Source organism: Nipponia nippon, unplaced genomic scaffold (assembly GCF_047370975.1).
Source record: "Nipponia nippon isolate SJK-2023a ecotype South Korea unplaced genomic scaffold, ASM4737097v1 scaffold_6, whole genome shotgun sequence".
NCBI lineage: Eukaryota > Metazoa > Chordata > Aves > Pelecaniformes > Threskiornithidae > Nipponia > Nipponia nippon.
In genome coordinates, this window is record NW_028262380.1 from 68,105,209 (window position 1) to 68,126,845 (window position 21,637).

The 21,637-nt window shown below is 41.2% G+C and overlaps 1 protein-coding gene across 8 annotated transcripts in view; it reads left to right on the top strand.

Moving 5' to 3' along the window:
* The window catches only part of ZNF827 (zinc finger protein 827), a 121,890-nt gene that overhangs the window by 96,349 nt on the left and 3,904 nt on the right, over nt 1–21,637 (top strand). For all 8 annotated transcript variants that reach the window (XR_015699583.1, XR_015699581.1, XR_015699582.1 and 5 more), the window contains 4 exons: nt 14,880–15,017; nt 16,542–16,713; nt 18,189–18,355; nt 21,352–21,543. Coding sequence is in view for 5 of the 8 variants with exons in the window: in XM_087735963.1 (XP_087592089.1) it covers nt 14,880–15,017; nt 16,542–16,713; nt 18,189–18,355; nt 21,352–21,543 (669 nt within the window). In the remaining 3 variants the exon portion in view is untranslated. The remainder of the gene's footprint in view (nt 1–14,879; nt 15,018–16,541; nt 16,714–18,188; nt 18,356–21,351; nt 21,544–21,637) is intronic.

Below are 21,637 nucleotides of genomic sequence, written 5' to 3' on the forward strand. Positions count from 1 at the left end.
TCCCTTCCTTTTTAAGGTATTTTGTGTGTTAATAAACATACAAAGTTAGTTGTAGCTACATTACACTTTTCCGTATTACTATTACTGTCCAAATGAGCTCATTTATACTAAAAAATGGAAATAAAATACAATAGTATTGATGTCCACATCAATCAAACACACTTCGCTCAAAAATTACCATAGTATCAAAATCATATCCCAAACAATTCAATAATTTCAGCTTTCCCCATGAGAATAGCAAAATGACCTTTTTTGGCCTAGGAAAAGGTAGGAGAAGAAATGAAAATTTTAATTTCAAACAGCTGCTTTAAAAGGACATTTTTATCTTCTGTTTTATAAGACTCTTCTTTTGACAGAACAGAGTTTATTTTTATGTCAGATTATATAGTTCAGTCCAGATCGCTAGATAAATTAAAAACTTGATCTTATGCTGGTGTTCTTGACCCTTAGCCAATCTTTAATGTGTTTTAATAGTTTTCCACTATCTCACTGACTCATTCTGTAAATCAAACCTGCCTTCATGAAATCCAGATGAGTGATATTCACTATTCCTTTTCCAGTCAGTTCGTTAATATTGGCGAAGACTCCATGGGTTTTTGGGAGTATTTTTTCTCCATGTATATCTGTTTGTAGGATAATATTTCATTATTTTCTCTCCTGTTCACCAAGGACCTGGTATTCTCCTTCATTGACATTGACAGTGCCAAATACTGAAACAATCTCATCTGTAGAGGATTAAATTAAAAAAAAAAAAAAAATCCATCTTTTTGTGAAAATTTACTACTTCCTGCAAAACTGTAATTTTGATTGTGGTAAGTGAATTTCGTATGGCTAAAATAGGCTTTTGGAACTGGAAGATGTAGATTTTGGGGAGTTGGACTGCAGTCCATGAATAGCCCTGGCTTTTTTAATTTTGTCCATTGGTGTCAGAGCTAAATTTACCGGTGTTATTTATTTCAATTAAATAAAGCCAATAAAGCTTCTGTCCTCAAGTACCTTTTTGAAAATGCATCAGAGCCTTTTCTGTCCCTGTTTCTCCATACTCTTTGCTAACCTGTAAGATGACAGATAGGCCATGCTTCCTCTTAAGAAATGTCCAGAAGTCAATATTGAATCAGTAGCACGATACTTAGTTCAGTATAAAATTGGAAACATAGTGCAAAAATTTGGGATTTTGGTACTGTCAGTTGTATTTTTATGGATGATGTAATTAGTGGCATTATCCCATATTTATGTTTATTGAACTATGGTAATATGTGTAACAAAGATTCATGTATGTTTGGAACTACAGGACTATTGAGGAGATGTACACATTTCTCCTGCTATTGTTCATACTCACACCCTCCTCCTACTTCTTGTCTCTAAAGCAGTAATTCCACTGTACCCTTAATATATTTAAAGGGGAAAATCTGCCTGCTCCCTGGGCCTCATCGTTGCACATTCTCCAACACAGCAGCGCTGACATTTGTGTGGCCACGTTGTAGGCCAGATCAGGGGAAGCAGTGAACTAATCTCCTTTTTTTTCTGATTGTTTGTGGGAATGTTGGGATGTGAGCAGGGTGAAGGCAAGGCCATATCTTTCAGCCATGTGAAATGTCAGCATTTGTGGGAGATTGACGTGTCTGTGACCACGCTTAATCTTATTTACGTTCTTCTGTGACTGTAGTTGAAAAATACATCCTGAGGGTTTAGAGTTTTAACTTGAATGTGATAAATAATCAAGCTGTTCATGTTGCACAGATACACATTCGTTAGTATGAAGTATTTTGCATGTGTCTTCCTTCCTGATCCCTTTTTAAAGACACTTTCAGGTCAATATACCTCTTGATGTTGTAATTAATTTTATGTGGCTTAAAGCATCTAGAAAGTAGACAGCAAGAGTTCTTTTGGTCCAGCCTGCAGATGTGCTCATTCATATATACTATTTTCCTGCAGTATGTGTGCCTGATTCTGGTCTCCTGTGCTCTGCAGCAAACTAAACTTCCGTAACCATCTACAGCAACCAGCTCTGAATTTTGGATCATCACTAGGTTGGTTAAGAAAGTCAGGACTTTAATAAATCGAACACGAGGTTAGAGTGAATCCGACTTTAATTTCTTCACAAGTTGCCAGTGGCAGTTTTCCTTCTTGGTCTCTGTTAGCCTGCTGCCAGACTTCCTACTTTTAACTTACCTTACGTTGTCCCTGAGACCACTGTAACTGCACTGCAGAAATGAAGGGACACCTTGAGGGTTTGATTTCTGTGTAGGGGACTGTTGGCACTTCTGTCACCCTGGAAAATGTCCTTAGGCCTGAGGGGACTGTGAAATGCACAAGCCCTGAGGATTTCCGCTAAAGTGATCAGCGATGAAATGCTGGCATTTAAATTGCCCTTGTATAGCTTCCCAGCTATGTACCCATGGAGTTAATTAGAACAATTTTACTTTCATTCTTCACACAAAAAGAATGTCTTTTGGGTACGCACTGACTGCTGTACACTCTCTGTCTTTGCACTCCCTAGAAGGTTAGGGACTGTCAGCCATCGTGGTTGCTCTCTGAAGTCTGATAGCAAGAAGACGCGTAGCTGGCAAGTTGTGGAAAGTGCTAGGAAGGTGAGATACTTGGGCTGCTATAGAAGTGGGCTGTGCTTGGCATAGTTCTCCAAAGCAAGACAGATTTTGCAGAATTTGTTCAACATAATTCAGTGCTAAACTGTTTGACAGTGGTTCTGGCTCTAGCATGTTTTTTATCTATCGCATCCTGTCTTCAGATTCCCATGATCGTCTGCCTGGGTGCAGCCTTCTTTCGCTATGCACCCAGCTGCCTTGACAACTGCTTTGCACTACAGTCATCAAGCGGAGGGTTCCAAATTTCTGGTTTGTTTAATGGGATCATAACCAATGCGGCTGCAAGTGATTACAGCATTACATTTCCCTTGCAGCTTTTTCTGGGTCTGCTGCCAAACAGGTTTGCATCTAGTGCGTGTGTGTTGCAGATCTGTGATACGGTAATAGTGACTACGTCCTGAGCAGCCCCACAGTCTTCATAACTAACAAAGTCCCTTTCAGAACTGAAAATATTACTATGCAGAACAGACCGTTTCAAATCAGCAAATCGCCTCTTGCTCAAACATGTGCGGTGCGTTCTTTGGCTAAAATAGGACCAGTGAAGTGTGCAGCTTGTGCGTAGTTGTACATGTTTTAGTTTTTCTCAACAATCAGTATTTATTGCCCATTCCCACAGCAACTAAGGGGAATGTGATCAGATCCTTCTGAGGAACACGTGCAACTCCTGGTCAGTTGGCCAGTCCCTCTCTCAATACAACACATGCTAAAGAGCAGGACTTTGCGTGAATTGTTATGGGCATACAGAGTTCACTTCTTTTCCTTGTGAAGTCACTGCGCTAATTATTTTGCCAATTATTTACAGGACCTTCAAGATGAAAGGTGTTAATTAAAATAGACAAACAGAAAGATACACATTCAGGTCCCTGTCTAATGGCTGTCTTGAAAGGCACTTGACATCCATCTGAAAATTTGTGATCCTTGTTTTATTATAGGGTGCCTTTATACAGGGTAACTTTTTTCCCCTCTAATACTGTGCAGTCTTCTCATACAGGCAAACGTATTTATTTTTATTTTATTTCCTTTTTATGTTTGCTCCCCCTAAAGCAGGATCAACCTCATGGTAAAGGACAGAACAACAAAGTAATTTCACTCAGAACAAATACCTTCTGGTTTCATTCAGAATAAACCCAAACTTAGACCCCGTTCATTAAATCCAGCAAACCAAAAGCTGTTAAGAAATATTACCAACATCAAATCCAGAGCAAAATGGCCAAAGGTAACTGTTTCATCCCCACATGGAAAAATAAAACTTAGCAATTGGGTTTTTTTACCCTTTTAAACAGGGCAGGTTTTGGCATCTCTTATGATTTTTTTGATGTTTTCTGAGTCTCTAATAGTTATTCAACAGCAAGTAATTTTTTAAAAAGTAAAATAATTGTCGCTATCAATATTTTTAAATAAATATGTAACACAAGTGGAGGTCAAATTTGAGAAGGGCTTCCTGAGCAGCTACACTCATCCTAAGTACAGAATGAGAAATGTGGGATTTGCCTACCTTGTCTTCTGCTGGCAAGTGAATTCAGGACAACACAAGGCCGTCCAGCAAGTTCTTGGGACCTGTGTTTTGATGCAGGTGACAGAAGGCAACTTGGTGAAGAATGACCATGAAGTGACAGAATGTGGTTTTTGGGAAAGGAAGAAGGGAAAAAGCAAAATAACAGCAGTTGGCTTCAGGAAGGACAACTGTAACCAACCTGGAGATTTGTATGGAAAGAAGCCTAACAATAGTTGTTGCCAGGTCCTTAAATGAACTTGACCTCTTGAGTTGAGTCAGGCTTTTAGCGCTGCCTCCCACAACTTGCTCGTAGTAAGCAGGGAAACCAAGAGTAGGTACAACTATAAGTGGTTAAGTGTAGCTGTCAAACCCCAGGGACCACGTGCGGTTCTGCAGGGGTCTGTACTTGCTCTGGTATTAATCAGTCCTTTTATTAATGTCGTGGATGATGGAAGAGAAAGCGTGTTTATTAAACGTCCTGGTAACACCATGCATGGAGGTGCCATAAGCGCTTCAGAGGACAGAATTAGAGTTCAGTCTTATCTTGACCTGAGGAATTGAAGAAACAGTCTGGAAAATAGTAGCCAATTCAATGAGGACAAAATTCTGTGCCTGGGGGAACGATAAGTGCCACAAAGAAAGGGGAGGGGTCTGGATTCTGGATTAGTCTTGGTCAGACACTGTATGTAGAGCTGACATTGTCCGCATTGCAGAAAAGGCGAACATCCGGCTGAGGTGTCGGGAATGTTGTCTGTAAGGCACGTGTGGTAATTCTGCTCTGCAGCTGGAGCCCTGAGCAAAATTTTGGGCTCTGTAATCCAAGAAGAGGAGGACAGCGGTGGTCAGAGGTTTAGAAAACATGAGCTGTGTATAAAGGTCGAAGAAATTTAGTCTGGAGAGCAAAAGAGGGGAGATGTGATAATGGTATTCAAATATGTAAAATGACAGCTTTGAGAGAAAAAGAATAAACCTTGCCTATGTTCATGTGAGCAGAATAAGGAATAACAGGCTTAAATGGCAGCAGAGGAGATTTAAGTTAAACACTAAGTAAAACTTTCTAGCAGTGGGCTGGTTTTGCACTGGCACAGCTGTCACAGGAGGCTGTGGGACCTCTGTCATGGAAGGGTTTGTAAAAAAATAAGTTAGACAAGCCCCTGTCAGGCCTGATGGGTATGTTTGCTGTGTGGCCGGTGTGCCTCCGGGCGAGGGAGAGACAAGATGGCCTCCTGAGGTCCCTTCCAGCTCTAATTCTGTGATATAAATTCAGTAGCAAAGCTATAATGGTGATTAAATAACCTCTTGAAAGAGACTTGATAGATGAGGCTTTTGGTTTATAAATACTCAGCATGCTGTGTTTTAGACTCTGCATCTTATTCAAACCCATCTATAGTTTCATATCCTCTTTTGTCTTTCTTAATATCGGAATCTTTTGTAAAAGTGAAGATCAGCATTGAGTCAGACTGTTTCCTGAATATGAAACTTTTCCAAATACAAGCTCAACATGAAATAGAAAGGTTTTAAAATGACTTTTCTCATTCTGCAAAAGGAATTGGAACACATCATTCCTGACATTTCTTTTTAGAGTTACCTTGGGACTCTCCAGTCCTCACTTATCTTATCTTGTACAAGGTTGTCTTCTATAATATTTGTCTGCCTAAGAGTAAATTTAAATGCAAAATTCATCAGGCTATTTGGACAGAGATAGATAGATATAGATATAGATATATAAAAGACCATTGTTTAATATCTGAGCAAAGCGGAGGAGAAGTTTTTTTTTCTTCTACAGCATGATTTCAGTCAAGGTACAAATTTGCCCTGCTTGTTGCTGGGTGTTTTGGTTGAGTTTGGGGCAGTCGTGGTGCTGACGGGTGCCCTGCAAATGCAACGTGAGCAGAAGGCAGCTGGGAGAGTAGTGCAGAAGGAAGGAGGATGGTTTGCAGGTAGATGCATGTGCTTGTGATAAGAGAGAGAGCAAGGAGAGAGGTAAATGTCTTAGAAGAGTTAAGGGCTTCAAGGAAATGGCAGATTCACTGCTTATCACTTGGGGAATCTGCAGTAAAAGCAGTAAGAATGTTTTCTTTCACAGCAGCAGCCAGGTTCTGTGAAGGGTTGTGCCTTTCCCTGGAAGCTTGCTGAAACATGGAAAGGTGGATCTGGCCAAATGTTCGCCCTTTCTTTCATCTAATTTTGACTTTTCTGTGTTAATTCAGTCACCTCAGGAAGAGGCACTCAGTCTGCATTTGGGGCTTTGTTTTGCATTCCCACTCTGAGGTTTCTGGTCACCAGCTTACAGTTCCTCTAGGACAGCAGCTTTTGCTTCACTAAAAAGGATGCAGAAGGCTGAAAAGAAAAATGTAGTCTAAAGGCCAATTTGTCTTTATTTGTATCTGAATTCTGGATGGGGAGTACTAGTGTTAGCCTTCGCAGAGTGCCCTAGATGTGTTATTACCTTCTCTCTATGAAAGAAAAGCCCCTATTTCAGGTGGACTTGCAAGTAGAGATTGGCACAGTGACAGAAAGAGAAGAAAAAAGGGAAAACTTGTACGTACACCATAACGGTCCTAAACGTGCACAAATGTCTCCGATTTTTAAAAGGGTTTCTTAGCAAGTGTGTCTTAAGCAGAATTGTAGGAAAGAAGTTAAAAGGGTAGAAACCTATTGGCATTATGGAAGTTAATTAATTGTGGTTTAAAAATAACAATAGGAGCAAATTATACTTTCATAAGTTCATATGAACGCAGTGTTGTCGCACCCAAAATAAATGTTACAAGCAGTGTAAATGGTTGAGCTAGATGTGAGGGCCACCTGCTTGGGAGTGAATTAGATAGAGCTTATGTGAATTCATCATGGCACATCTTAGAGTTACTACGAAGATATTTTGAGGAGGATATTCTAGCATTATATTGAAATAAAATATATTGTGCAAAGATAACAGAGAGCACGTTATCAGGATTTTCTCTGACAATAGATGCAGAATTTATTTACAATAGCTACTATTTCTAAATAAGCAAAAAAAGTAAAGTTATGATGATGGAGCTCTTTGCTACTGAAAGGCCTGATTGTTCTCTTGGCCAACAACGATCAGGTAAGCTTTTAAAAACACTTTTGGGGACCAGGTTTGTCGGTGCTTCCTATCCCTTTCTTGCACTATCTCAATTCCCTCAGTGAAAAAAATAAACCAGTTTCCATCTGGGCCGTGTTGCATTACTTCATCTATAGTCACGAAACCAAACTGCCCTTCTTCACTGTGATAACTGAATGATTGAGGAACCCCTGGAGCCTCTGCAGTGAGCTACAGGGGCTCTTCCATGTCTCTTTTTGGCCAGTAAATTCACAGCTCAGGGCCTTACTTTGCATATGTCAGGAATTTGACATTGTTCTGTTCTTTCCTATTGTGTAAGGAATGAAGTTACCACCAAGGCAATCCTGTTTATCCTTTATGCTAAAGCAGTACAGTGGATAATACGAGTTGGGGGGAATGGAGGGTGTTGTCCCGCGTTATCCTCAACTTGATGTCGTAGTGTACGTGTTGTAAAAATAATTTTCAAGAAATGACTGCAACGTTATTGCAGCTTTAGGGTTCCATAAAAATCTGCAACTCCAGCCACCTTGCATAGAATTTACATAGACTCACAAAGTTTTGAACTGGGGATTTTCTCTCCTCTTGGTTGTTTCTTACATTTTGAGCTTAATACAGACAATAAAAGCAAATCTCAAAGCTTTATAATGCAGATGAAGGTTATCATAAGCCTCACTGTTTACTCAGAAGTCTTCCGTTGTATAAGTGAAGTTAAAATAGGAGTTTGTTAGTTTTGACGCAAAGGTAGGAGGTGGGGAGCGGCCTTGTGTTTTGAAGTCAGGGTGTCCCTGCCTTGTCTTTGCCCTGACTCAAGTTTTGTTTTTCTCACCCTGCTTCTGACTGTCCATTTTTGAGCAACGGGCTCAGTCTCAGCAGTGAAGTGGGCTTCACTGTTTTCCCGTGTTCCTCTATGGAGGCATCTTTAAAGTTCATCTTTTATTTGCTTTTATTATTTTCACAAACCCCAACATCTTTATCACTTCTCAGTGACCTTTTCAAGTGTTGTTGCCTATCATTGCACGTTTGGAATACTTCCCTGCGCAATGTTAATAATGTTTCTTTTTGTGGGTCATGCAAGCTCTTTATTGAAATGTTTCCAGCTTTCATGGTTTATGTTTTTAGAAATAGCAACTTAAGCACCATGCTACTGATAGATAAAATCACTTGGGTTCTATTTTCTTCCATAGCAAGGATTTTAAATGATCATAACATTACTGCTTTTTACCTTACTCCATAGTAATGTTAGATATTTGCAAAAGCTTTTGAGAAAAAAATAAGAGCATTAGTTGGTAAAGTGTTTTATTTAGCAAGGAGGCTTTTTCTGCTTCCAGTTGTGCTGTCATTCAGGCTGTCTGATTATGTGCAGGTTTTCAGGGCTTCTGAAACAAAACGTACGTGTCCCCCTCACAAGTGGAACTAGGGTTCTTTTATTTGAGCAGTAATTTTGTGTTCATTTTTATTTTTTAGTATTATTGTTAAATCCCTCCAAATAACTTCTCATACTTGTCGCATGTTGTGACCGAGAGCGTGGCTACGTAGACCCTTCCTTTGTTCGTGCTTGGACCGTGCCAGCTCGGGCACGGGGCTCTGCTGCCAGCGCTAGATGGCTCCCAGGCTGGTGCGAGCTCACCCGTGGCCAGCCCACCACATGCCCAGGGGGACTCGCTTTGGCTGGACAGATGCCCCTGAACTGGTATTAGAGGGGACAGCACTGACTGCATTAATAGCTACAAAAAGGCATTAAAAAAAACATCACAAAGGGGTCAGGCAAACCAGCTTGCAATTTCAGCTGAAGCTCAAGTTTAAAAAAAAAAAAAAAAAAGTTTTCTTACTTCCTTTTATTTTTGTGGGGAATGTAGAAAACTTTTATGCCAAAAAAGCAGTTGCTTATCTCCGGCTAATAGTGGATGAGTCTGCTCACAGTAAAAGATACATCCTAAAATAAGAGCAGACAGGTTGCTGTGATGCTGGCAGTGACAAATGAAGACTGCAGGACCACTCAAGATCACAGATACCTTCGATAAGTCACAAGACACATCTTACTCGGGAACCTACAGTATCTGGAAGGATTCCACCATTTATTTTAACTGACTTACTAGAAATAAGAATTCTGGTGCTACAAATAAAACTTTTGTGAAAGGACGTTGGGAAGGGAGTAAGACATACAGTATTTGGAGCGCTGCAATTTCATATAGTCAATATATTTTTGAGCTTGCGAGCCTTTCGCAGGCTTTCAGCAAACAAGCTTGCAGCAGAACCTTAATTGCATATTTCACAAAAGGAGTTCCAAATTTTTAAATGCAGTGGGCTTGCCAGAGGTGATGGAGGAACATGTAAGTGGAAGGCTCCAAAGCAGTAAAATGCACCTTTGATGATGGGGACACTGCAGAAAGTAGGAAGACGTTACAATAACATAGACGAATGCAGACGGAAGAAGGAAAGAAAATTTCCTTGACCAAATAAATGTTTTTAAAGCTGTGTTTGCATGATTGCCTGACCTGAATACCTTGTTTCTGAATAAATCACTTCTTGAACTCCTTGTCTTTTAGACATAACAAAATAGAAATAACCTTACAAATGGAACAAGCTTTTGTGACACTCATATAGAGTTGCATACAGTGTATTTACCTCTTGGGTAAATGTTGGGGTACTGGAAAGCTTGCAAAGGACAGGCTAGCAGCAATCCACTTCAGGCTGGTAGTAACCGGAGTTATCTGATGACTGTTTAATGTCCTAAGTCTTTCAGAGCAAAGTGAGGTGCCTTGCTGTGGGACATCTGCACTGCTGGTGGTGTTCATCCTCTTGGCATGAGCTCATAGAAACCTGGTTACCTTGTTCAGCACTGTTTCTCAGTCAGTTTATTCATTTTCTGGTTTGGTGGAATTTTTTAGATGCACTCTCCCATGGGAGCTTCCTTCTGCATCTCATATTCTTTGCATCAAGTTTTATCCCCTGGAATATAAGGAGGGAGGTACTGCACACTTCTTTCCTCTCTTTCTGTATCAGCTATTACCTACCTTTTCCCAGTTCACCTCCTGTTCAGAGTTTGGCCATCTCTCCCTCTTAGCTCTCAGCCTCACCCTGGGTGGCTATTCTGTCACCAGGTCCTCTAGACATCTAACTTGTTTTCTTCCTAGCATTTGGCTTGCCAGCAGGATTGATTGAAAATAGCCTCACCACCACTCTTTGTTTTCTCCCTTCACAGGATTTCTGTTCGTTTCATTTTCAAAATTACTTACGTGATTTCTTCTTGACCATCTGTGTGGTGTCAAACTGTCTGAATAACCCAAAGTATAAATATGACATACACTTGCAGAAGAATGGAGAGAGAATAAATTTTGACCTCCCTTGTTAAGACTCATCAGCACCTCTCAGTTCCACCTCTTTAAGGAATAATTATTGCAAAGGACAGTCTATTTAATTCATATCTGTAGGCTTCCATGCGACCATAAGGATCTGCCCTTGTGGATTTTGTTGCTTCTGAGGTCTATGGAGGTGTGAAGATGAAACAGAGAAGCAGCTGCTTAAGTGAGTTATAGGATGTGAGAGCAGAGAGTAAACCAGCAAAGGTTATAAATATGAACTTATCTTCTTTGACTGACATTTCTTAGCTTTGTCTTTTTCAGTTAAATAGTGGTTTCATTCTTTCAGTTATTGGTATGAAGATATAAAGGTAGGCATGGCATTGAACAACAGATTAAAACATAATGTAGTGTAAAACACTGTGAAGCAGTAATTGAAAAATATGTAAGCTAAGTAAAAGAAAATAAGTAATCAAAGTACCACGTATCAGAGTCCAAAGCCAGTCCCTGGGCAACTTTTTGTGCGTGACAGCTACTGGCAGTCACAAGGCTGATTTGGTGACTCTAGGCAGTTACTTATGTATTCAGGTCACACTTTGTTCTCTTCTTCAGTTACAGCTTCAACCAGATCTGGCACCCTCTCTCAGCATTTCTTGACAAAAGTCAGGCTAAAGGCTTTTCAGAAGGGGTCGTTAATGCACTCTCCATATTGATGTTACCAGTTTGAGGATAAGAGAAAAAAATTAATTACTAAATGTGAAAATTGAAAATACATACATGTTCAGAATCATGCCCAACAGCTTAGGAAAGGGGTACATAGTAACTCTCTCAAGCTGCTGGGCTTTGTTAATCTATTTGGAGGGGCAAGAGAAGGGTCAGCACAATATTGCTGCAGTTGATGTCCACCTTATCCTCACCTCAGGGAAAATACAGATGGTGAGAAGTCCCGGCAGTTTCTAACCCCATCTTGGATGATCAGCTTTACACAGCTACTCATTATGAAGTTGACTTGGGGTTAATAGGGAAATGATACTAGGTGATGCAGAAGGGCAGGAAAGGTGTCCGTAAAGATGTATTTCACTAAATTTCATTGAGAATTAAGTTCTACCTTTACGTAAAATTTTCAGCTCTGAAGACTTCTATGCAGAAAGATTTCAAAATAATTTTATTACTAGCCTGTAATATACTGAGTCTTAATCTTTCTATTACTTTTTAATGATGTACTAGAGAACTTGGAGGCCTTCCATTTTACTAAGCATACTTTGTTTTAAACTCCAAAACCCATACAGAAATGCAGTCCATTGCTTACTTAATAATTTCAATATTATTTTGTCATGTATGCTTTTCTAACATAGAAGTTTTGGAATTTGCTGTGGAGCAGCATTCGTTTAAAGCAGAAATCTTACATCAAGTCCTTTTTTTTCTTTTTTCTTTTTCCTTCATTTTAGTATAGGGATGTCATGGTGAAAGATGGATTTCTGTGGGACATCTCTCACAGTGGTGATTCATTATTTAACATTAGGTGGTCTCAGTCCATCTTCTTCCTGGCCTCTGTGTAAGGTATTCTCAAAGGATAACGATGCTGACTGTCTTGGTAGAGCGCTTTGGGATACACAGAGAACGCTGTGCACAAACCAGTATCGTGGTCTCAGCGTTACTGGACTTGTACTCGCTTCGCAGCAAACGCCATTCCCCGGCATTAATTAGAGACAGAGCCCAAGGACGGAATGTGGATGTTGACTCACCTGATTCTTCAGGTCACTGGCGAGGTCAGTTGCTGGGTGTGTTCTTGGGAAGATTTCTGGATCACTGTACGGACACAGAGCTGCAGTTCCCAGGCTGCAGACCCAGCTGCCCGGAGGGTAAGGTGGGTGGAAGTAGGTGGTTTCCCTTGGAGCTGAGAAATCTTCCACGAAGTGCTGAGGCTCCTGTTGCACCAGAGACCAACTCTGGTTTGCCATGAACAAGCTAAGAAGCTTGCTGAATAGAAAAAGCGCTTTGCTACAGAGAGAAGATTCAGTCGAAAGAAGAAAGAAGCACTGTAGTTAGGACTCCAGGAATCAATCTTTAAAGTAAATAGAAGTACTTTCAAGATACCTACAGTGTCCTCTTTTGCATCAATGAAAAATATGCAGCTGCTTTGCAAGGGACTAGCTTTCACCAGCTCGAGATGATCAGAAAGCTGATATTTTTCCAGCTTCCCATGAGCTTCCCAGAACTGATAGCTATAAATCCACCATAGGACATTATATTTCTTCTTCTTAAAAGAGGGCTGATGACTAATGCTGAAGTGAATTGTTAGGAGACTTATTTACTTAATTGAGCCCACTTGTTTGGTATGTGTCCCAATTAATCCATTTTTGTTGTGACCATATTGAAGCAACCTACACCCCTGTGACCTTCTCTTATAATTATTACCATATTCCTCTTTTGAAGCACTGTTTTGATGATGTACTCAAAAAGCTCTGCTAAAATATTGTAGCATTAGTACAGAGTCAGATTTTTCCATTGTTTTGAACTCAAGGATAGTAACAAAAAGAATCATTCTTTATTGAAGTTCTTGGAGGTTATGGGTCACTTACAGCCCTTAGGGGAGGGGGGGGGGTCCTTCCTTTTTAATTTCACAAAATGACTATTTTGAATAGGCAAAACTCATTCTCTAACTCGAAATTCTTTTAAGAAAAATGTGTTGTTGGGTGGTAGCACTCAGAGGTGCCTCATAATTCCTTTGGTGTGCTGAATATTGTACGTATTACAGGGTCACAGGAGAAAGTAACAGCAGCTGAAAAGGGGCTGGCAAGTATGACCATCCCTAAACTTCCTGCGATTGCGATGTGGAATCTCTCCCCCAAATGAGGCATTGTTTTTATTATTTCTTAAATTAACTACAGTATTTGACAACTCTCTGCCTACTGGAGCCGTCTGGACACCTATCTGTGAAGGACAGAGTCTTTCAGACATGGCAGTCAAATTTGCAGTGGTAGGTGACTGTCAGTGAGGGGCTGCCTGTACAAGGGGGGTGTTTATTCCTCAGTGCTTCATCGGATGAAGGTTTTGCTGGTTTGTGCCAACCTCCATCATAGTAACTGGCACTCAATAAGAGGTTCTTGTACTCCTGTCCTCAGCTCCTCTCGTCCTGTTTACCTGAAAGTCCCAGCCAAATGGTCTTCCTGCAGCACGGCATGCACACGTGCACTGGTGGAGCTAGTTCTGGGCAGCAATCCCACAGGCGGTGTCGGTTTAGAAAAGGTGCTCTGCATGGGGCATCTTTCATTCCAGTGGAAATAGAAGGTCTTTTACCAGCAGTAAGTCTTAAACCAAGCCCTCTCCCCACTGGCTGTTGTATTGGGAAAGCTGCTGAGTACCCTTGCAGTTTTGTGCACCTCTTACAACAGCAGTGCCTTCTCCTCAGGCAACAGGACTCTTGCAGAGAATATTTCTTTACACAAGGCTTGCTGATACTGTTTCTCTGATTGAGCTAAGCAGTATCACTGCTATCCCATCTCCATCGGCTCTCTGCTCCCTTCTCTCTGTATCAAAACTGGCCATGCTTTTAACTTCTTGAAGCACTGTGTACCTTTTTTCCCTCTTCCTCATTCCCAGTCTTTTTCTCTCTACTTCCTTACAGAGCGCCTTCATGTCTGTGTTTTATGCTGTGTGGAGTTTCTTTTTTGTATGGCAGACTCTCTCTCTTCCTGGAACAATTAAAACCACTTATTTAAAGATAATGGCTCGCTCTGGGTCTCAGTTTTTCAGTGGATGGCCCTCTAAGCTGCTGGGGATTTTGATGCCTGAGGACAGCAGGTGCTGGGTAGAGCTTCCCCCAGATGCCACCCATTCATTGGCGTGCTGTGTTCTCTTGGTTTAATGTTTGTCTGAGCAATCTTCTGTTCTCCTTCAATGTAAGACTGGTCATGTAGCAAAAAATTCCTGCGTCACTAGGAAAGAAAAAGCTTGGAAATCTTCCTCCAGCCGTGAATAATAACCCAGTGTAAAACAGACCACCATCTCAGACCAGGGCTCCTTCACGTACCAGACAAAGGTGGGTGACTGAAAAAGCCGAGGGAGCGGTCTCTCCACAAAAACGGAATTACAGGTTAATGCTTTGCCCTGCTCACGCTTGACTTTCTCTCTTTACATAATCTGGTTTTACTCTTTGACTATGCCTATGTCTCGAACACTTTGACTAAGTGTTCTGCTTTAGAGTACGTACGAAGGATTAATTTCCTTTCCATCATTGGGAGTTTCCTTTTTACATGAACTCACGAGCCAGATCCCACAGCATGCAGCCGAGGTGTTGCATTTTATATGACACCTACAGGACTCTACTGAATGAAATCTGCACGTCTTCAGGGTTCTTAAAATACGACTTTCTGTTTCTGTGGTTTTTGGCATAGAAACAGAAAAGCTGGGGCTGGAGGTGGGAAATGGATTGCCATCTTGGAAATTCAACGACCAGCTCTTTCCCTGTGACGTGTGTGGAAAAGTGTTTGGTCGACAGCAGACCCTGTCTCGGCATCTCTCGCTGCACACAGGTAAGGCGATGCTTCGTGGTTGGTTGTTACAGCACTGAGGAAATCTGTGTGGTTGTCATGGTTTGTTTAAGTGGAGGGAGAAGAAGGTAAGCAGAAGAGTGTGAGCCATCCTCAGCTCCTTGCACTTAGAGCAGAGCCAAGCGCAGAAACAGGACAGAATGTCAGAGTGGTGTTCAGGGAGTTAACTAACATTTTATTTCTTTACAGCCTACCTGTAACTTATCTTTACAAAATGTGTAAATTCAAGTTTGTCCAGCTTCCAGCAGACCAGCCTGTAGACACCAGCTCGTTAACCAAGCCTGCTAATGGAGTTCTGAAGAGAAGGCTTGCTTACGTTCACCTGATGAGCTTTTTAAATGTCACTGAACAACAAAAGATTTGGCCTTGGTGTTTCAGATCTGGTGAAACTGAAAGGAGTTAATATCTGTCATTCATTCACCTTTGCTCTTATCATCCACTTCTTCCGAGAGGAACAGGGGCTGTTCTACCCCATACCAACTTTCTTAAAGCGAATCAGCTTCAAATCAACTGAGGCTCAGAGTTTTTATACGGAAGACGCACCTCGTCAGCCTGCTGAGGCGCACTGCGCAAAATAAGACTTGAAAGCAAGAATTTCTGATGCAGTGCTGAAAAATATTGTTGGTATAATGCCAGTGTACATTGTACCATCTAGTAGAGCCATGCTGGAAAGGTTCAAATGCTCTGTTCCGTGGCGTCGTGGGGTTTTCTTAGTCCTAAGCTGCTCTGTTGAATGCCTTTCCCCTAACACTTGTAGCATTATACTTCAAATTTAGAGCAGCAGCTCCTCAAAGGGAAAGGTTGTAAAAGCTGATGTAATGTTTGGTTATTTTAATCAACTCTTTGCAAAATAAAGCCTGGCACGTACAAAAAATGCGCTGCCAGGATTTAGAAATGTTTGATTTAAAATAAAATCATTTTTATTTTAAATTGTCTAAGTTGTGAAGCATCAGAAGCTCATGATGAATTTGTTTAATTTCTTCAACTGTTCTTTGAGCGAGGTTTTTTTGTTAGTGTTTGGAACTGGCCTAATGATACAGAGTTCCCTTTCCTCCCCACCCTCAGATTTTAATACAAAATCATCAACCATCAATTCTCTGCAAGGGATCACACGGGCAACCTCAAGAATAACTGGACTCTAAATCAAATAAAAGATGCTAGGTAAAGGAAGTAGTTGTAGATTATTGACCTGTTTCTCTACTGGCTCTGCTGCAGCTCTCAGAGCAGCACTTGCCCCAGATTTCCACTTTATAAAGTTTTATATTATCTGACTACAAATGGTAGAGCAAGCTAAAAAAACTAGCCCTAAACTACCTCCAAATTAGTTTTTCTTTGAGTAATTGCTGTGGACTCCTATAAGTTTCCAAAATGTCGAGCTTCCAAAGTACCTCATTCTGAAGGCTGCTTGGAGAAACCCCAAGGAATGCATACTTGGTTATGGGCCGCTTTAAAAATAGCTTGCTTCAAAATGAAGTATACATTTCAGGTTTTCTGTTTCTTTTTCAGAAGAGAGAAAATACAAATGCCACTTGTGCCCCTATGCTGCTAAGTGCCGTGCTAATCTGAACCAGCACCTGACCGTCCATTCTGTGAAGCTGGTGAGTACAGACACCGAGGACATTGTCAGCGCTGTCACTTCTGAAGGCAGCGATGGAAAGAAGCACCCTTATTACTACAGGTGAGGAGCCAGACAAGGGCTGTGCGCCCAACGCTGGAATCTGAATGTCTTATCTGCCTGCTAGGGACATGTTACAGGGCCACCCTTCTGGCTTTGCAGGGTGGAACTGCGATGAAAGTGTTTGTCTTACCCGTATCTGACTTAGGCTAAGCAGCAAAACCCAGCTGGCTGCCTCATGCTGTTTGACTTGGCTAGCCGTTGGGAAAGACTCTGGGGTTTGGTGTGGGGTTGGTTTTTTTAAATGGCTTTGTGAGGCAGATGGGCTCTTAAGAAGCCTCTTTAACTCTTCATACAGTGTTCGTTTAAGTTTTGTGTTTGGAAACATCCCATCGTGTACACAGATTCACGGCAAATCTACAGCACTGTGCTTCCAGTTGCCTCTGACAGCTCCGTTGTTTTCAGCCAAATCTATGAAATCAAATAGTAAAGCGTAACGAGAATTGTTATATTGGTACACTCATTTCCTCCATTTGCTAGAGGTACATACATTCAGTGACCCACACGATGAAAGAAAGAAAACCTTTAGGAGAATTTGCCCGAAAAAATAAAAGGAATTGCCCAGAAAAAAATACGTATTTGGACGTTCTCCTTGTTGCATGCACTGTTGTGTGCTCTGCAAACTGTGATATGCACTCTAGTGGCCAAGCAGATTACCAAATCACTCTTACTTTTAGTCAAAGTGCCAAGAACAGATTTAATTACAAAATCATAGAAGTAAGAAATAAATGAGACCTGCTGGATTAGATTATCTAGTCCATCCCCCTGGGAAAGCAAAATAGTGCCCTGGAGTATACACCTTTTAAAATGTTTTTGGCTTGTTTTAAATGTTAATGGCCTAATCAAAGCACGAGGACTCTGCAAAGTAAGGGGTCCTTTCCATCGCCTCTCAATATCACTCTGTTTATGCACTGGCTGTGAAATCTGTATCTCTGCTAATTATTTGCATAGCTGATGACTGCTGTTTTCCAGTCAAGCATAAGAGATGTTTGAACCCATTTTTACTTGCTTACACTGAAACTGCCAGGCAGTTTTGCACAAGATCCCAGTTTGGCATGGGAACCATTCCAGGGCTTGAAAATAACTCCTGGAGTGTGCAGCAAGCTCTCCGTTTGTCAGTGTATCAGCCGTACTAAACATCTTGGCAAAGCTGCACTGCCTCTTATTGCCCAAAGGAATCGGCTAGGTGATGCGCAGCATCTGGAATCTGTAGTTTTTAATTAACTTTATGATTATTTAGTGTCATTATAGCATGTCCAGGATTGTTGCATTGTGCCTGCCCTTAATCACGTTGGCATGGCCATCAGTTCAAAGGCAGTTCAACAGACAAAAGAATTTCACAGTGAACATTCAACAGTGAGGAAGAGAAGAAATCTGTGCTGGGAGTTTTTTCTTGCAAATTCAGGGAAAGGCAATACGCTTCTGTTTGTGGCTTGTTTTTTAATGTTTCTTACTCTTGAATTCCCTTCTGCCTGCAGCTGTCACGTGTGTGGGTTTGAGACGGAGATGAATGTCCAGTTTGTCAGTCATATGTCCCTCCACGTGGATAAAGAGCAGTGGATGTTCTCCATTTGCTGCACAGCATGCGATTTTGTCACTATGGAAGAGGCAGATATGAAGGCTCATGTCAACAGCAAGCACACAGGTGACGATCCCTCTCTCCCAGCTGCAGTGATCTCTCTCTTCCTTGCTTTTTAGGTGCAACCTTCACACTTCCCATTAGCACTCTACTTTCACTGAAACGCTTGCTAATTAAGGCCTGATCTCTCAAAGTTGAAGTGAATTGGACTCCAGCCAGGCAAATAATCTGGTAGCGCAGATCAATTTTCAAGCTTAGCGAAATAAATGAAGGACTACTTAGCCCTCCTGCTTCCTATTCCCCTTATCCCCCAAATCCCCTCCCCTGTTGAAGTCAGCATACTTCGTTTGTTTTCCTGACCGGTTTACTATTTCATCAAAATCCTGGTTTGACTTCAGTGATGATAAGGTGACTTTGAGTGCTAATTGCGCGTACCTGGCTGTAAGTGTGAAATACACAATATGTTGAGCTTCGCTCTTCAGCGTGTTTGCCTCCACAGTCTATCAGTTTGGAATTTCACGCTGATGTTTAGTTGACACTGTGATTCAGCAATACCATAAATGTAAGTTTGTATTAAATAACAGAACAAGTCACGTGTCCTCTCCCTGGTCTCGTTCACTTAATAGCCAAAGATAAGAGCAATAGCAGTTTTCAAACAAGCTCCATATGCTTAGTCCAACTAATGAAGTCTGGCATAATTTAAGGAGAAGAAAATTAGAACCCTTTTAATTAATTTCTCTTGTAACACCAGGCAGAAGCATTTTGCTGCCACAAACTACTAACAATTGTGTTGACAATACTGAACCTGAATTGCATCCAGCACAATTTTTCCATTGCTAAATTGCTTTTCCTGTCCTACCAGGAATAAAATTGGGAAAACAGGGGAGGGGTGGAGAAGGAGAAAGGAGAGGAGAATGCACTTGCTTGTGCTCACAGATACGTGAGGTATATGTAACTGCAGAAATACAAACTACTGGAAAGCTCTCAAGGGATTTTATGCCAGCGTAGCTTTCAGCACTACTGCCTGCTACCTGAGGGGTTTGCATCTAACTCCACTTCATTTATAGGAAGTCAAGAGAAACGAGGAACGCCACCCATAGCCACAAGAAAAGCTCACAGGGGAGCTCAGCACTGAGCTGTACTCTACTGTATCTTCCCATCGTGGCTAAAAGATTGGAGCTGCTGCTTGTCTTTTAAAGAAAGACAAAACCCCCCTTGTTCTTCCTTCACCCTGTCAAACGGAGCCATTCAGCTGGCAATTCAGCCAAATGCTTACACATATGGCAAATACAGAGAGTAAAAAATAGAATGGATTTTCTGGGTCACTTGACTCCGGCCCCTTATCCTGTGATGTTACCAAGTCATAAAAGGCCTGTTTGTAAGGATGTTGGCATATGTCTTCAAACAAGTATAATTGTTTTAAACCAACTACTTCTACAGACAGGAAGCTGCAGATTTTCCTGCATTAAAGATTAGGGACCTTTTTAAAATTTCCAGTGCGTGTCCTACTGATAATCGGAATACGTGTACGTCGTTCTTGTGCCAGAACTGTCCTTTATCTGAAAAAGCAATCCACCTCTTGCTCCCTCCACCTTTCTTCCCTCCTTCCACAGGATTTATTCCCTAAGTATATTTATGGAGAACAACCCTTTCCCCTCTAAATGTACATTGAGCCTTTTCTTATATGAAACACAGTTTTCTCACTGTACCAATCCCTCACTGCATATGTTCTTGTTAGAACCCCCGCTCTCGACATATGCAATCACAGCTGTACATGGTGAAATGAAATAAGTAGTGGTGGCAGTGTAAAACAGCAGCAGCTACGGGGAATAGCTCACACAATAACATTCTGCGATCGTATTTACCTTCCTTGAAGGCTCCCCCACACTGATTGCTCATATTCATCCCATGTTCTGCTCAAATTCTTCTTCTGTTTTCCTTGACTGTTTCCAACTTAAGCGCTCCTCATTTGTAGGAAAAATTCTTGTTACTGGCCCTTCAGGTCATAACCTTGTACTCTGTGCTATTAAATTTCATTCCATTTCTATTACTCTGGTGCCCAAGGTCAGTGAATCTTTCTATATGATATCCCAGTCATCCTCCCTATTGACAGCTTGGGTCATCAGATTGCATTAGTGCATTCCTACATTTTTATCTTAGACTTAAAGGTGCCGCTCATCAATTCAAAGCTAGGCACATAGGTACTGGTGTTTGCAGAGGCCTCGATCGGGGGACTTTATCACATAGAGAATATTAGGTTTTAGTAAAGTCTCTTTTTAACACACCTCTGATTTAAACCAAGACATAGGTGGGAGGTAATAATTTGCCCATCCTCGCCTCGTTGGCTCACAGCAGCTCTCATATAAGAACTCTCACTCTTGTTCACTGCTAGTGTGTACCAGGGCTTGGGATTTGAACTTCATACATTTATTGCACATAAGGAAACTCTGATGGGCTTCAGCTTTAGATCCAGTTAAATAGCTTTTTTTAATTAATTATCTTCAATAAGAGGTCCTAATAAAAACAGATAAATCTTGAGACCACGCCGTTATCTCTCACAATCATTACTGAGGATGCTCCTCAGTACAATGAGTGAGATTATTCTCCTTTGCCCTTCCTCCCAAATTTACCCGTTGGACCCACATAAACGGAAAGGTGGGGGAAGTTTAGCTTGGACCAGTAGGCGCTTTTGGTTTCCGCACCCCAAACCTGCAGAAGCTCCGTTTCCTTTCTAAGTGACAAGTTCTTCATTGTTTTTGAACTCTGAGTTAATCAAAGTCTTGTCTTGGGATTTTTTTCAGCCTGGTAATGAGGTAGAGTTGCATGCTTCCTTCCCACTACCATTACAGACAGACTCAGTTCTAGGATAAACAGAGATGTACTGTTGTAAACGCTAATAAAAAGGAAGGAGGTGCAACTATGATTTCTTAACAGATCAATTAATTTCAGACTTGTTTGAATTAACTTTAAATATAAATATTTTTCCTGAAATTTAAAGCAGGATCATTGAGAGTCCATCCAATCCGCTGTATTAGTTATTGCTCTTTATTCCTGGTTTTCAGCTGAAGAGAGGAAGACACCCAGTGAATCTAACAGTCCATCTTCATCTTCGCTGTCAGCACTGAGCGACTCTGCCAACAGCAAAGAAGATGCAGATATAACCCCCAAAAACAAGGGTTCAAACAACCTGCTAGTCATTTCTGTAGTGCCTGGTAGTCAGACCTCAGTGAACACTGAAGAGAAGTCAGAGAAAGGTAAAACACTGTTAAACAAATACAAACTGTCACCGTCTATGCAGTCGATTTGGCCACAACGTAAGGAATATATGTTCTTGTTTTATTTTTTCAG